The sequence below is a fragment of the Tachysurus fulvidraco genome, chromosome 1, assembly GCF_022655615.1.
Source record: "Tachysurus fulvidraco isolate hzauxx_2018 chromosome 1, HZAU_PFXX_2.0, whole genome shotgun sequence".
Lineage (NCBI taxonomy): Eukaryota > Metazoa > Chordata > Actinopteri > Siluriformes > Bagridae > Tachysurus > Tachysurus fulvidraco.
The window spans coordinates 33418935-33435965 of NC_062518.1; the positions used below are offsets into that span (position 1 = coordinate 33418935).

Here is a 17031-nt window from a genome sequence, read left to right on the forward strand (position 1 = left end):
TCTTCCATCAGTCTTCTGTTCAGTAGGTGAAAGCCCAGCAGCGTCTCTACTTCGTCTCGGATCACAAGACCCTGCAGCGGATAGTGAGGACAGCTGAGAAGATCATTTGAGTCTTTCTTCCCTCCATCATAGACATTTACACAACACGCTACATCTGCAAAGCCAACTGTATTATGGATGACCCCACACACCCCTCACACACACACTTTACCCTCCTGTCATCTGGAAAAAGGTACGAAGCATTCGGGCCCTCACGACCAGACTGTGTAACAGTTTCTTTCCACAAGCCATCAGACTCCTTAATAACTGAAACGAACTGTTCTGAGCACAACACACACACACACACACACACACACACACACATAAAGTGTATGGACTGCACAGACCTACACCAATTACACACACTTCATTCTATATCTATAAAACTGTTTTCATGCTGTTTTGCACACTGTTTTTGCTCTTTGCACACATTTGTCTCACATTTCAGTTGATTGCTGTTTTGCACAATACTTTACATTATCTCATGCAACTGCTGCTATAATATTAGTGTTCGTTCCAGTATTACTGCACACGCAATATCGATCGAACATCCAGTATTTACACTGGTCGGCGCTGTTTTTGTGTATTGTCTTTCGTGTAATGTCTTGTATTTTTTCTCCTGCACTGTCTTTCTGTCTTGTCCTGCACTGTTTGCACCAGGTCACAGAAGCACTTTATGTAGCTAGGACAAACTTACAAAGTCCTTATAGCACTGTCTTTGTTCTATGTAGCACCATGATCCTGGAGAAACGCCGTCTCATTTTAACTGTGTAGTGCAACAGCTTTATATGGTTGAAATCACAATAAAATCGACTTGACTTGAAATGGAAGCTTAGAGGAGTTAATGTCTGATGACTGGCCAGTCTACAACCTTTCACTTTTTCCCCCTGATAAAGGACTTTGTTGTGTTGGCAGTGTGTTTTGGATCATTGTCTTGCTGCGTTATGAAGTTCCTCCCAAGCAGATTTTGCAGACATTCATTCTTCTGTCATCATCATGAGGTCTATCATTAATGAAGATTAGTGAGAATGTTTTGAAGCAGCCATGCTAGCCCAGGCCATATTACTAGCTATGTGCTGGATCTTGAGCAGATCCTTTCTTTCTCCACACTTTGGCCTTTCTATCAGGTTTGTCCTTATTGCTGATGAGTAGTTTGTAGGAGGCTGGATATCAGGCTGTGAATACTGTCCTAATAGATATATACTTCTACTGAATATAATAAGATTTTGAATATTTACCAAGAAAATTTACTATCTGCTGTCATTTTTTTTTTCCTGAAATAAAAACATGCACATTGTTAAAAGCGCTTTAAGGCACAGTGTTTGTGTTAAAAAACGTAGGCTGGGTTAACATATATATCAGAGGCTTTACGTGTAATCAAGCCTTTATTATGTTCAGTGTTTAGTCACCACCAAAAATCATTCATGAGCAATTACACTGTCTTGAATGTGTGGAGTAATGCAGTATATTTCACACAGTCTACATACAATGAACCAAAAAAACAACAACAACAAGCAGAAATGAAACAGTATTTCATCCAGAAATGCAAGTCATACAACATGCAACATTTTCCTTTGGCCCAGGCTTTAGTGACAGGCCTTGGCTTGATGCTTTCATGTTGCTGACAGGTGAGAAAAGTCTCATGGGAAGATAAGAAAGAGCGACCGATCAAATAAAAGGCACAATCTGTACAGGTTGAAAGAACACACAGTATTTGGATAAAGAATCCACTGTGTACCTTTGGGAGACTAAAAAAAAGGTTTGATGTAGTGTTGTTCTGACATTCGCCATAAGCACAGAAGCTGTACAAAGCTGTATTTACACATTTCTACATGTTTGAGTGGCAATGACAATCGATTGTAACTACAGAAGTATGCAGGCTTGCCCAGATGATTCAGTGTATTTATATATAAACAGATGCAAACATAATTTATATTTGTTTGGTTTTTTTTAATCTTGCAATTTGAATAATGGCCCAAAGAAGTAAATTATACGTGGTTCATATTATGTACACAACACGACTTCAAACTGACTTCTGGGTATGTTCGTTTGGCATCGTTCTGAAGGACTGCTCGAGGTTCGGCTATGCTGGAGGTCTGTACAGTCTCGGAAAGTGTTAGCTGTGTGTTTTTTCTGAGCATCTGGACAACCTCAATCCCTTGCAAAGCCTGGTGTTTGCCACAGAAGTCTGAAACACAACTAGTGGTGAAAATACGATAAGTCAGATGAAATGATCTGTGTTTTGTCTCTGTCGAGTTCGAGTTTGTCTAACCCTAAACCAGCAAATTATCTGCAAAGGGCTAGAAACAACTAGTGTGGTCTAAAGAACAGGCTGGAGTTGCTTTATCGGAGTGTGAACTATTTTATACATCCAGTGGATTTAAGGAAAGTATTAAGACTTTCCTTTCATAACTCCATTAAGCTGCAAACTTTTTTCCATATCTTGTCATCTTTGCTAGATGAGAGGTTTCAAACCTATCAAACTATGCAGAAGATAAAACCGTATTGATGAACAGATAAATTTCCTTATCCTTAATGAACCTCCTCTCCTCGCTTTCTGCACGTAGATGGAGATGAACCAGAATCAATCCATCAACTCCTGTGTTTCATAAAAGGCTCGTGCACGAGTCAGTGCCCTAATGCAGACTGGAGTGACTCTAATCCATGCACAGTCATGCTCCATTTGATGTATCTGTTTACTCACCAGTGACACGAATTCAAATTTAAACACTGGACAGGAACATCAGTCTGTCAGTGTTTTTGTCCAGCAGTGCATGCAGACTTAATGTCTCATTTATCAGTGAGTTCTCAGATAATGCTCTGGGGTTTTGGGAGCAGTGTTTCAAAATAAATTTCAGGAAAACTGCCGTTGAGCTGCCTAGATTGAAAGTATTATAAAGAAAAAGGGTCCTCATTAGAAAAAGGTTGAAAATCAGTAGGCAACTTTTTTTCTGCCCATTCCAATCTTAGAAATCTTTGCAGAAAGCACCACGGAGCAGATGATCATTAAAGGAATCCAGCAGTGTGAAATTTCTCCTCCTCGTTTCACTCTGCTATGCTTGTGCTGACCCACGGATGCTGCTGTGCGTGAGCCCGGTGAGCATCCTGCTGGACTGTGTGTTCTCCTTCCCGCCCCCTCCAGCGCATCCCAGAGTTCCAAGTGCACCACCTCCTCCTAATCCCCCTCCTGCTGCTCCAGCGCTGAGGCGCCCGCTGCCCCGGCCCTCTCTGTCCACGTGTCCTGTGCAGCAGGAGAAGGTGGCTAGCATTCCTTGTCGAAAGCGCTTGTTCATGAAGCAGTATATAATTGGGTTGACGCACGCAGAGGTGTATGAGAGCAGGTGGATGAAGGAGATGGGAGCTCCAGAGAGCAGGCGGTCAGCCGAACGTTTGTCAAATGCCCGCCAGGCGTTCGCCGCAAACACGGGCGTCCAGCAGAGGAAGAAAAGCACCACAATGACCAACAGCATGCGGATCACACGCTTCTTGGCCATCAGGTTGTTTGTGGGGCTGTTGCTGCACACACGGTTTAGCTTGGTTTTGCTGTTGGAAGCAAGAAGTGCCGATTGCTGACTGGTGGATGCGTCTGAGCGCTTCTTCTTTGAGGCCTGAAGATAGCAGCCGTCACACTCGCTGGGCTTCAGGCTTCCTGTGCTGCTCTGTCTCTCTGAGAAACATGCAGGGAATGTACAAAAATGCTAATGTTTAACATGATACACAAGCCTGCACCTTTGGAAATGTAAAATGTAAAATGAAATCATGTGAAAAAGTTTGCTTGGGTAGCTGATACTATTTATTCATTTTCTTTTCATTTTCTGCAAAAAAAAAAAAAAAAAATTAACTGGTTTTATGAACATGACAACGAGTTCATCTCAAATTAGAAACCCTTAGATTTGAATGCAGGTTTGTTAGATGAATGCTGTGGGATTGCTTAGAAAAAAAAATATATATATATATATATATATATATATATATATATATATATATATATATATATATAGATTCAAATTCAAATATATATATACATATAGATATATTGTAGATATAGATATATAGTAACTTTACATTTGAAAAGAGCCAAAAACTTATTGTTTTAAATAAACCTATAAGTTTAGGTAAGTGCATTTAGTAATCTCCCGCACTAAAGTAGCTTAGTTTGCTCATTCTGAAGTGGCTTCATCCGTTTTGTTAGTCCCACATTGATAATTCTTAAAAATAATTAAAGCATTGGTAATGTGATCAAGAAAACATGGTTTTGATATAAAAAATTGATACTTGTAGGTTAATGTAAATGTGTAGTATGGATAACTTTATAATGAGCATCTGTATACATACTCATTCATGCTGTTATCTAAATCAGCCGATCGTGTGGCACCGGTGCAGTGCTTAAAATCATGCAGCAGCTTCAAGTAATATTCACATCAATCATTAGAATGGAGAGTCAACTCATAATGATCCAATAAAGTCAAAAACCTGCAGTGATCATCAGTTCTGCAGATGGAAACAACTTGTTGATGAGAGAGATCACTGGAGAATGGACAGAATGGTTTCAGCTGACCGAAAGGCTACACTGCCATACTTAACCACTTATTGTTGTGCTGAGCAGAAAATCATCTCAGAATGCACAATCAGCTGATGCTGCAGTGAGCACAGGCTCACCAACAGTGAACAACTGGAGACTGGAAAAATGTAGCCTAGTCTGATGAATCTGGATATCTGCTGATGCACACAGATGATAGATCAGAATTTGTCTTTGACTGCATGAATCCATGAATCCAACCTGCCTTGTGTCAACAGTGCAGGCTGGTGGAGGTGGTGTAATGGTGTGGGGAATGTTTTCTTGGCACACTATGAGTCTGTTTATTGCAATTATTCATCATTTGAATGCTACAGACAATTTGAGTATTTTTGCTGATCATGTGCATTCCTTCGCAAAAACAGACACAATTTACCATCTTCTAATATCTACATCCAACATGAAAATACACCATGGCACAAAATAACAGTCGTGTTCCTAATAAAGTGCTCAGTGACTGTATAATATTATACATTATCTGCATATAATGGGGGAAAATACATAGTCCAAGAAGTGAACATACTTGGAGTCCATAGCTGAATATAAGGGTTGATCACTACATTAAATAACACCACAAAAATATCTATCTATCTATCTATCTATCTATCTATCTATCTATCTATCTATCTATCTATCTATCTATCTATCTATCTATCTATCTATCTATCTATCTATCTGTCTGTCTGTCTGTCTGTCTGTCTGTCTGTCTGTCTGTCTGTCTGTCTGTCTGTCTAAAGCTTCAGAAACTTAGCTTAAATAAAAAATGTAAAAAGGTTCGAAGAGGAAGGATTATATATAATAAACCTGTATTAATCAGATGTTTACCTCGGCTTGCCTTTCTGTTAGCCATTTCAAACTTGATTCCTCTGTAGAGCTCAACAGAAATTAGTCCATATGCTGTCATCATCACAATTCCTGGCACCAGGATAAGGATCAATAACAGGAACACGTACCTGAGAAAAAAGAAAAGTTGCACAGGCCAGTGAATCAATACTTTCCAATGCGCTTTCAGGGTATAATGTATAATGTTCCTAATGTTGTGTCTGAAACACAAACATTATGCAAGCAGCATGAGCTCTACATAGAGGCTGCAGCTGGTGTAACTTTATATCATGATCAGCTCTTTAGACCTGTGCTATAAGGGCTGAGGGAGTCAGTAAATGTTACCATGACTGCTGGATGATGTCGCTGGGCCAGATGTGGCGGCACATGTTGCCCGTGCTGTTGTTGTTGCGGCGGTATGGTACGAGCGTGCTGGAGATTGGGTACGGCACCATGAGCAGGAAAGATAACAGCCATGTGGCGCTGATCACCTTGGCGGCATGCGATTTGGTTTGCCACGTGCGCGATGTTAGTGGATTACAGATGGCGCTGTAGCGCTCTAGAGAGATGGCCACCAGGTTGAAGGTGGACACACTTACTGAGATACCTGAGTGTTACAAATGTAAGAAATTTCTTGGTCAGAAATACTAAGGCACATTAACCAGTTATCTCACTTCTAAATATATTCACAAAAATAAGAAAAAAGATTCAAAGCCAAATCTCTGATATGCTGCTGGTGCTCTCTGTGACCTTTAACACTGGGAATCACAGAAGGGATGTGAATATAACGAGACTAATCTGATTTTAGACTGAACATGTATAGACATGTTCCGAGCATTTTACTTCAACTTACAATAACCTTCTGAGCTGTTGGTAAAAGTATGCTGCATTCGGTATGTTAAGAGCCTCTGACATTTAACATTACTTATTTCAGACTTGCCAAACTCTGATCTAAGATGCAGTTCTTCTGAACGATCAACAAAATGATCTGTTAACTCTCAGACATGACAGTCCCACATGGTTCTAACAAGGTGGCTGGAAAATCTAGGCTGCTTTATCATAAACTTGTGTCATACTTTAGATAATAGATGTTACATGTACGTATAATAGAGCTGTAGAATTCAACATGAATATGTTGTGATGTTCTTAAATCAAGTTCTTTATCACTATCAATAGAACTGACCACACAAATGTTAAGAACGCAATGCACTACTTTGATAATGCATAGTTACGACCCCTGAAAATTACCAATAACTCCCTTTGTTAAACCAGCCCACATAATGACAGAGATATTTCATCATCTGTGCAAAAGCCCTTCTCAAGAAACTTTGTATACAGCAGATTCCCCCCTTGCCAAACTCTTCAGTTACCTCAGATCCTCCTTTGATTTATACATCCTGTCAAACTGCAGTATTCTCAGAGCAACAGCTGTAACTCTACACTGCAGTTAGTCACAGAATGCAGAATATTTAATTAACAACACGTCCATAAGCGCTACTCACCCATGAAGTAGGTGGCCACTTTGCAAATGCCGCTACCGAAGACAAAGTTCTTCATCAGGTTGGGAATGAGGGTGAAAGGCATGCAGAAGATGCATAGCATCAGGTCACTGACAGCTAAAGAGAGCAGGAAGAGGTTGGTAACGGTCCGCATGCGCCGGTTCCTCACCAGCACTGTGATGATCAGGCTGTTCCCCAGAACACTCAGCAGGAAGATCACACAGTAGAGAATGATCCGCACTGTCTGGTTTATATCTGCCATTCCAAACCAGTGAAAATGAACTCGTGAAATAATGTTTTCTATACCATATACAGCTGTATGTGATCAATATAATGTAGACGTGAAATATATACACACTTTAGAAATTCATGTGAAAGAAAGAAAAAAATCTCATTTTTAATGGCCTGATGTTAATGATACAATTGCTCATTAGTATGTTACAAATTTTCAATACGAAATGCATTTCCTCATTTTCTTTCATTTCTTTTCTTTTCTTTTCCTTTTTTTTGTTTGTTTGTTTAAAGCTCCCTCAAAGGGTTTTAATTGGAACCCTGTGTCTCCAACAATTGTAAAATCTGCTAACCACATGCTAAAAACACAAACAAACTTAAACTGTGGTTTCTTTTAAGGCATCATTATTATTATTATTATTATTATTATTATTATTATTATTATTATTATTATTATTATTCAAACTCACAGTGATCTGTTCTGTGCCACTAAACTAAGTTCTTGAAGGGTTCTTTCTGTAGTAGAAAGGTTCATCCTGAAGCCCTGTCTGACTGAGAAACCTGTGCAGAACCTGTAAAGATCTCAACGACTTTCAGCACGGAAAAAAACCAATGGATACTTAAAGGTTCTCAAATTAAAGAGCATTTTTTACATAAACACTGCATTCCGTGCGCAGTTTAAATTTGGATTTACGGCTCCTGAAACCCTATTGGGACAAGTGTTCTAGCTTTTAAATATTCCGTTATACATTTTATGAATGGATACATTGTATGTGTTGACTGGCTTTTGCCTATATTTGTGCACTTTTAATATATATTTTTAAAGAACCTCGTGTTCCAGTCGCTCGGGAGTGACCTGTGATGGTGCGCAATGGAGATCAGTGCGTAATTTTGGTGATGCATGCGCATGGATGCGTAATTATTTCCCAAAGTTAAGAAATGAGGATTAAGTCCGTGTCTTAAAGAAGATTAAATGATATAATATTACAAAATCGGCTACTGAGCTTTAAAGAATAAGCTTAATTTCTTACCTTTAGGTTCCGGCGCTGCCGTTGTTGTGACCTGGTCGCTGGCGTTCTCGCACTCGGATATGTTCCTGAAGGCGAATTCACACAATATTTTGTAAATATCCGTGTTGTTATGAAGCATGTCATGTAAAGTGAATGTCTCCATGTTGAGTCAGGGTCTTGTCCAGATTTCAAGAGAGAGACAGAGAAAATAAATCTGGATCAACTGGAATACGGAAAACAGTCGAACAGAGACTGCTGATGTGCCATCATCATTTCTTCATGTATTCTGGGTCAGGTCATGATTTATTTCTTTAAAAAGTACTCAGACATAAATAAGGTTTGGCAAAGAAGGAATTTGAGGTCTACAGGAGAGTGTGGATGTGCTAAAGGGTGCAGGAGTAAAGAAGTGAAAGTGGAGGAGGTGAAGTGTTCAGCTGTACAGTATCTCCTCTCTTCAGCAGCGCGCACGCAGGACACCACAGACCCCGCCTTACTGAAGAGTCTTAATGCTCTCACTCCTCTGTGCATGAAGCTCATCTACATCAACTTTTACTGCTTGCTCTAAGACATCAATAAATGCAAAAGCTACACAATGCAACAGCCTTTGCTTAAAAAAATATAAAGTATAAGGTGAAATCCAGCTTGATTTCTGGCTAAACTCAGAACTGGTCAAAATCCTTCTGATTATTTTTTCCTGCTGATAGAAAAGTAATTGGTTCTGAATGACCATTGATAGTGTTTTAAAAAAAAATCTAAAAAAAATCTCAACCATTTATTGATCAATTTCGTTGAAACTGGAAAATGGCTGATCAAATTTTTTGGTCTACCAGCTTGTCCATTTCATTTTTTTAGTAGCTACTGTAGCTGTATTATTTTTCAGCAGGGGTACTGAATATATTAATTTAGTTAAATGTTTAACTCTTTTTTTGCCTTGTCTATCTGGTTTCCTTCAGTATTTAAAAACACTGTCAGTATTGACTTTATCAAAAGAAAAAACCTGCATTTCATTTACATTTGTATGTACAAACTCTGTATGTATGTACTATATCTCAGCTTATTAAAAAGACTCCATTACAGGCTTCTGCAAATTCCATGTATGATTATTGTGTGTAAAGCTATAGGCTCATTAAATGATTACTGACTAGTCTGTTAGCTGTAATGCACAACTCAGTCTCTTTCTAACTTGTTCATCAGCATGTATTATTTGGATTCTCAGCACAGTAGGATATTAAGTACTGTCAGTATGCTCCACCATTATAACTAGTGGTGGCAATATGGTGGTCTTTTTCCAAGAAAGATGTGGTGGAGTGAGGCAGAGAGACAGATGGGCTATAGGCAGAAACTATGTACTTAATTATCTACAGCAAGTGACCAGCTGTGTGTAACTGGTAAAATGACAAATGGGTGTACATACAAGGTAGGATCAGCTAATAGACATGCAACAGAATATAATACTTTATAACTGATTTTGATACACAACTCTTCCAGAAACAAATGTTATTTAAATGGTTTTACCTTTCTATGGTGGTCCAGTGTGGAAGCTTTGCTAAGAATGCATTTAATACACTAACAGGAACAATTCTATATATAATCTTAATACACTCTCTATATAGAAATGTTTCTATATAGAACATTTTTTTCAAGTGTTTCATATTTGGAACTCAAATGGTTCTATAAAAACCCTTCTGAAGGGTTTCTTTTCAATCAAATGAAGCCTGCAGGATTCTATGTAGTCTGTGAAGAGGTTCTATATAGAACGTTTTTAATCCCTTCATTCATTCATTTATAATTTCTTGTAATAATAAAAGTGAAAATAATTATGCAAAAATACTGAATGCAATATAATTTTATGTTGCTCTGTAGAGAAAAATTATAAACTATATCAGAATAATGAAAATACAAAATACATGCATAATGCAGATTTTAGACCAAGTAACATTTTTGTACCAAAAAGAGCTCTTTGTTATCACTATATAACCTTTTTGGAATACAACCTTCTCTATTACTAGATTCTATATAGAACCCAACTGAAACTTTTCTAAGAGCGTTGAGTTAAGTCCTATACGCTTTCCCAAGATACATCATCCAAATGTGTCACTGTTTAAAAGCCTGCAGTATCCTCTATCCATTTCCTAGGCAGTGCTAATGATTTGTGAAATCAGCCTGGACCATTTTTTAATGCATGAGAGTGAGCGTCATCCTGTGGTGCAAATCACTTAATCATAACAACTGTATACATCATTTAAGCCTGCAGTAATATTAGTAAGCAGTTCTGTTATGTGAGACTAGGCAAGTCTAAGATAAGAGAATGTGAAGCAGATAATTGATAGGTGTAGAATGGAAGAAAAATATTTCTGCTTGTATAAGTGCTGAGCCAACATACATTACATAAATAATTCCATTGAAGAATATTCTTAAAGAAGAAAAAAAAGCCTAATAATGATAAATAAGATACAGATTTGTGGTTTATCCTGGGACAATTACTTTTATCAATTGTCAAGAGTCAGCATAAAAAGATGTGCTTTCACACAGTATTGTAATTCCCTAAATGATTTTTGGTTTACTCAATAAAGGCAGAAGTTTGTTAAATCTATGTCAAATATGTCAAAATTGTTATAAACCATAAAACACTCACATTAAAAGGCTGATCATTGCAAAAATGAATCCCAGCAATGTTTGTTACACATTTCCTTGCAGACAGTTACAAAAAATTGAATGAGTTAATTTGAGAACAAGATTTAACTCCAATTTTATCCCTTGAATGAGAAAAAAATTTAATCTGACACTTTCTATCTGTTATGCTTCCAGTAACATTGCTAATTAGCTGATAGAGAGCCTATTGAATCATTTGAATGCTGTGTTAAAATAATTGATAATGTCAATGCTTGCTTGGTATTAATAAAGAATATTCATTTTCTGTACCAGGGCAAAGGGTTATTCTCCACAGGGTACCATTGAGAATTGAGTTTATCCCAGGAAACTTAGGGCACAAGGTAGGGCACTGCATGTGTGCAATCACACACACACACACACACACACACACACACACACACACACACACACACACACACACACACACACACACACACACACACACACACACACACACACACACACGCACACACGCCTACAATGCATGTCTTTCCCAGTGGAAACCCTGAAGCACAAGGTGGGAATAAATACCCCAACTTTAGAGGTGTAAAGCAAATAGTCTAATCTCTAAGCCACTTTCCCCCAGATAACAATATGGCATTACTATTTGCATAGCACCACTTTTCTTGTATAATTTCTTGTATAAATATATATTTTTTTTCATCTTTTCAGACAAGAATTGTTACTGTACTGTAAAGTACCATACAAATCAAATTCAACTGAATTATATCACTTCGATTCATTTACAATTTCAAAGGCATTATGCCATATAACATGTATAACAGGTGAAAAGTGAAGGGGTCTGTGAAGTGTAGTCAGGTCTGGGATTTTCAAAGCAGATCCCAAGGTGAAAATTATGACCTATGTTTGCAAAGCTATTATTTATGACATTATGTTTATGAGTTTTAGTAGTTGTTTTTAACGGCCACTTGAATTAAATAGGGTTTAATCCAAACATCAATAACTCAAAAAAAACAACAACAACAACAAAAAAAAACCCCAAGTACTATAAACTTTATTGCTGATTTATTTCATGTGGTCTGCTGAAGAAAGCTCAGAAATAGAAAACTCCAGTCATTAGACAAAATATTATTGTACACATTTAAATAACCTTCATAAATAAATCTGCACTGAATGGGGTTTATTCTACAGATATGGCAACAATACTAGGCAAATACTTCAAAACACAACAGTAATAATAATATTGTTTACAAACTGACAAATACTTTTTCTTGTACAACTTTAATCATAGAAATGGGGCATTAGAACGAACGAATACATCTTTTTTGTGGTAATTAAATGTGGTACTTTCTGAATGATGTATGTATGAAAGAAGCTGGAGGTAGGAACCGTGTTTCGGGGTCCTTGTTTCCACGCGCATGCGCTCGTCAGTTGCTAATATGCGGCGTTTCATGATTAGATGTTGCGCTACAAAATGACGCTCCAATAATCAGTGAGGTTCTGACTATTAATGTTTATTAAGATGGACGGAGGAACAGAGATATCCGTAACCATCGCTCAAGTTGTTCAGCGGCTCAGAGGAACACATTTACACTCCCAGCTGGAGAAACAAGCCAAAGTGAGTAGGTTAGCACATCCTGAGCTATCACTCCGTTTCTTAGTGTTTAGGTGTTTGTCAACTGTCGTACAGTAAATAAAACTATTCACTGATACGTGACTTCTTGTTTTTTTTTTTTTTGTCACAGGAATGTTTACACAGGCCGGAGATAAAACTAGAATCTTTAAAAGAAGACGTTCGGAATTTCCTTAGAGCTTCAGGTACACAGGGTGCACCGGGTTCATCATCCGGGTGCTGCACTGACAGTCACTACAAAAATGATGCAGAGATTTTTTTCCACTTTATGAAGCTAATTGTTTCCCCTCTCTGTGTTAGGTTGGGAAAAGAAGTTACAAAATGCAGTGTGCAGAGAATTGCACATGTAAGTTGAAGTGTGTGTGTGTGTGTGTGTGTGTGTGTGTGTATGTATGTATGTATGTGTGTATATATATATATATATATATATATATATATATATATATATAAAAATTAGTCCTCATAACCAGTCTATTTATCCTTATTGCCTTATTATCCAGAACGACTTACATTATCTCATTTTTATATTGAGGTTTAGCAATTGAGGGTTAAGGGCCTTGCTCAGGGGCCCAACAGTGGCAGTTTGGTGGAGTTTCATGGCAGTTTCATGAGCAGGATTGGAATGATAAGAAGTAGTTAAAATGAGAAATAAGTGGTTTTATGGAACTCAAGCGAAGAACCACTTATTACAGTACACTTTGTTATTTACAGACAGAATACTGACTTATCCAAGCTGTTTGGGTTTATGATTTTTAGAACATAGGGCAGTTGATCTTGGATTATACTTGAAAACACTTAATTCATAATAATAATAATAATAATAATAATAATAATCATCATCATCATAATCAATAGTTTTATTTTGTATAGCACCTATAAAAGTAGCATCTCAAAGCGCTTGACATAAAGATAAGAAATTAAAAGATACACATAACATTACAGGCACTAAAACTAACCATACAATCAAATTCATGGCTTTTGATACTTTTGAGCTGCCAGTGAGTGATTAAGATTGAGAAAGAGATGAGAGGGTGGTTTTTTTTTTTTTTGTCTGAGCATTTGGTAACTGCAAAAAATCAGGCCTGCTAGCTAACATAACAAACATAATATATGGATAATTATTGTTATTAATATTGAAGTGCACAATTGTTAAGAATATATTTGTATGCTGTAATATTAATATTTTCCTTAAATATAGCGTTCAGCGTCAGTTCAGGCAGGCTGACAGTCAAGCTCGGCTATCAGCTGATGTCAATTTTCTAACCCCGCCCATCAGCTGATCTGATTCCTAAGCACGCTATTGGTCCATTTCAAACAGGGCGCTCTATTTAAATGCTTTTTTCAGTCTGTCTGCTTGGCTGTTTCCTCTGCATTGCTGCAACCCACCTCCCCCCCTAGCTCCTCCTTGGAACTGTGTTTAACCTAATCAGTGTCATTCTGTTGTCACTGATGCAGGCTCTGTTCTAAATGGGGGGGGGATTTTGTCTGGCTGCTTTCCCAGTTAATGGGAGATTGTCCCCCCACGAAGCTGCTGCTGTTCCCTGACTAGCTTTCATGGAGCTCATGAAAAGGAAGGGGAATTCAGAACAGAGCCATACCGCCAAATGTAAATTTCATAAGCTTGCAAATAAAATTTTTTAAATATTTCAAAGAATTGTCTTTATTTTGACACAAGTGGTCCTGACTGAACTGGGACTAACTAATACGCCAAAGCCTGTTCCAGCATGACAATGCACCTGTGCACAAAGAGAGCTCCATGAAGGCCTAGTTTGCCAAGGCTGGTGTGGAAGAAATCAAGTGTCCTGTACAAACCTCTCTAGAATTCATGACCGAATCCCAGATTCCCACAGCCACATTCCAATATCTAAGGAAGAGAAAAGCATGGAGGGCATTAGAACAGTACAGAGGGACTAAATCTGGAATGGGATGTTCAACAAGATTAGGTGTCTGTGTATTTCTGGCCAAGCAGAGTAGTCCTAGTTATCTAATTATGTTATTTAATCCAAATAGAGCATCATTTCCTACTAACCTAATAATGTTTCATTGCTGGAGAGTTAAAATTACAGACATTCCAGCTTATTTAACATTTCCTACTCTCATTATAGACTGATTAATCCCCCCACCCCAACAAACGTTATGTTACATGCGCTAGTCAATCGGCTCTGGCACCGGCTGTGGCACACAGCTCTGCAAATATTGTCAATAATTTGCACAATGGTATGAAATTGTATCTTCAGTGTGTGGTAGTCACATAAGGGTCGCTCTGAGCTGAGATGTACAAAAAAAAAGTGTGTGTCCTGCTTGGAGTCACTCAGTGGTAATGCAGTTCAAATGAGAAGTGAAAATGGTCCTGGAGCTGCTGCTGTTAAGTCACTGAATGTGATGAATTAAGGCAAAGTAATTGTGTCATGATTGCTGCTCATATTATCTCTGCTGAATATCATATTGTACAGTTTTATGTTAGTTTATTATTGCCCAAGTTCTCTCTCTCTCTCTCTCTCTCTCTCTCTCTCTCTCTCTCTCTCTCTCTCTCTCTCTCTCTCTCTCTGTCTGTCTCTCTCTTTGTCTGTGTGTGTGTTTCTCTCTCTCTCTGTCTGTCTCTCTCTTTGTCTGTGTGTGTGTTTTTCTCTCTCTCTCTCTCTCTCTCTCTCTCTCTCTCTCTCTCTCTCTCTCTCTCTTTATTTCTTTATTTCTTTAATTATTTAATATCTACAGATCTGATCTGACCTAATCTGGTTTGGGAGAACAATAGAAAATAAGGTTTATATATTTTAAAAAAAAAAAAAAAAGGTTTATTTGCTGATATGCATAACTCTATATAACTCATACTTACCATTGAGACAGTGAATCGATCTGAAAAGCAGACCCCCTGGTGGAATAACATGGTATTGCTTTTCATTCCTGTCACGTGGACAACATGCTACACTGAAAAGCATTGATCTTAAGATGCAAAACTGTCAACAGTGTCAGTGCTTTTTAAGACATTGTAATGGTATTAGAATGGTTATGGGTATGAGTGTGTGTGTCAGGGTGCAGTCAGAAATGTGTGTGTTTGTGTGTCAGGGTGCAGTCAGAAATGTGTGTGTGTGTTTGTGTGTCAGGGTGCAGTCAGAAATGTGTGTGTGTGTTCTCTTCTTAAATGTACTTCTCTAGTTCTCTAGCATATCTTTCCCAGTTTACGTGTGATCATTTTTTGGGACTTCAATGCTGGTCTCTACTTTTTACTTCAGTGTTGCATGATAAGCTGGAAACCTGGCAGCTGGTTTGTTTATTTCCTGACAGGTTGTAGTAAATTTGGCTAGACCACCTGCACGTCCACTCAAATCACTCATTTATTTATCCTTTTTCCCCTTGTAAGCACCTGGATATAAACATACAGCTTTAAAGATTTTAATTATAGTTAACAGGAGAAAATGGATGGGGTTCTATAAGTGTATGGAGGAGCGTCATGGTGGTTTCCTAGTGAAATTTCCCTCATGGCCTGTTGTTGTGGTGTGTAGTAACAACAGTCATCATGACAAGCCTTAGTTGCACAGCCTAAGACAGGTCCCCACTATGGCAATATTAGAATTGTATTCTGTATCACAGTCTCAAACCTTCTACCCAAGAATCAACTTCATTGGATTCATAACAGGATTTGGATCTGGAGTAACAAAATCTTAGAAATTACAAGACCATAATTATTAGAAAACTTTTTTTTAATTATTAGACAATTTTGTTTTTTAGAAAATACTTTCAATTTGGTGTGTGTGTGTGTGTGTATGTGTGTGTGTAGTTTGCCTCCACCTGCTCACCCTGAAGATACCCCCGAGCACACAAAAGAGCCACTGGAATACATGCGCAAAGCCCAGGTACAATTTTTCTCACTCAGTCCCCACGTTCACTCCTCTTTACTTCTCCAGGTACTGTGGTGTTCATCTCATATCTGCACCACTCTGTGTGTATGTGTGTGTCTGTGTGTGTGTATGTGTGTGTGTGTGGGCTTTCCCAGGCATGCTGGGAGAAGAGGATCCTGAAGAGTTTGAACAGCATGTGTTCCGAGCTGGGTGTTCCATTGGCCTGCAAGGTATGTTACACAAAAATACTCAGACCAAATGCTAGTCAGACACTAGAAACACAGCTCCTCATAGAACCAGGGATCTCTTCTTGTCTCAGGACCAAAGTTTTACATTTTTATTGAATGATGTTTAACATCTCATAGACCCAAAGCTCAAACTCTGCAGGGAGCTGCATATTTATTTCTAATGTGATAAAACCAAAGGTCAAATTTCTCACACAAAGTTCTACATCATTATAGAACTGTATGTTTAAATTCTCAACCATCAATCCCACATTTTAAACTTGTCATAAAACCAAAGCTTTAATTGCTTATTGAAACAAAGTTTGAACCACCTATGTGTCTAAAAATCGACCTCCTTATATAATTCTTAGCTTCTTATATATACTCATTGTATGTGTCTACAAAGAAATCGTAAGTGTTTCAAATAAAACTAACCAAAAAAGAAATAATGGAACAAAAATGTAAAACTACAGCTTTAACCTTTTATAAAACCAAAGCATTAACTGTTCAGAATTCTTCTCTGGGCTGTTTATTAAATCTGACATTTA

General features: G+C 37.9%; 2 protein-coding genes across 3 annotated transcripts in view; one reads left to right on the forward strand and one right to left on the reverse strand.

The window, feature by feature from the left end:
* Positions 1 to 1416: 1416 nt before the first annotated feature.
* On the reverse strand, positions 1417 to 8731 carry cckar (cholecystokinin A receptor). Its single transcript, XM_027134372.2, has 5 exons — positions 8199 to 8731; positions 6940 to 7191; positions 5783 to 6044; positions 5441 to 5568; positions 1417 to 3706 (listed from the first exon to the last, which is right to left on the reverse strand). Exons 1-5 carry the CDS (start codon positions 8338 to 8340, stop codon positions 3093 to 3095), a joined length of 1398 nt encoding a protein of 465 aa, XP_026990173.1. The 5' UTR covers positions 8341 to 8731; the 3' UTR covers positions 1417 to 3092.
* Positions 8732 to 12132: 3401 nt separating this feature from the next.
* tbc1d19 (TBC1 domain family, member 19) overlaps positions 12133 to 17031 on the forward strand; it is a 28902-nt gene continuing 24003 nt past the window's right edge. The window contains exons 1-5 of one of the 2 annotated variants that reach the window (XM_027134511.2): positions 12133 to 12408; positions 12536 to 12608; positions 12724 to 12769; positions 16199 to 16274; positions 16415 to 16489. In XM_027134511.2, coding sequence (XP_026990312.1) covers positions 12301 to 12408; positions 12536 to 12608; positions 12724 to 12769; positions 16199 to 16274; positions 16415 to 16489 — 378 coding nt within the window. In that variant the 5' untranslated portion in view covers positions 12133 to 12300. The remainder of the gene's footprint in view (positions 12409 to 12535; positions 12609 to 12723; positions 12770 to 16198; positions 16275 to 16414; positions 16490 to 17031) is intronic. The other variant, XM_027134510.2, reaches the window with a different exon arrangement.

Coding starts and splice junctions, on each gene's coding strand:
- cckar (XM_027134372.2), bottom strand. CDS start 8,340: ATGGAGACATTCACTTTACATGACATGCTTCATAACAACACGGATATT. Junction 7,192..8,198: donor GGCAGCGCCGGAACCTAAAG/GTAAGAAATTAA, acceptor TTGGAATGGCAG/ATATAAACCAGACAGTGCGG. Junction 5,569..5,782: donor GACATCATCCAGCAGTCATG/GTAACATTTACT, acceptor CTTTTTTCTCAG/GTACGTGTTCCTGTTATTGA.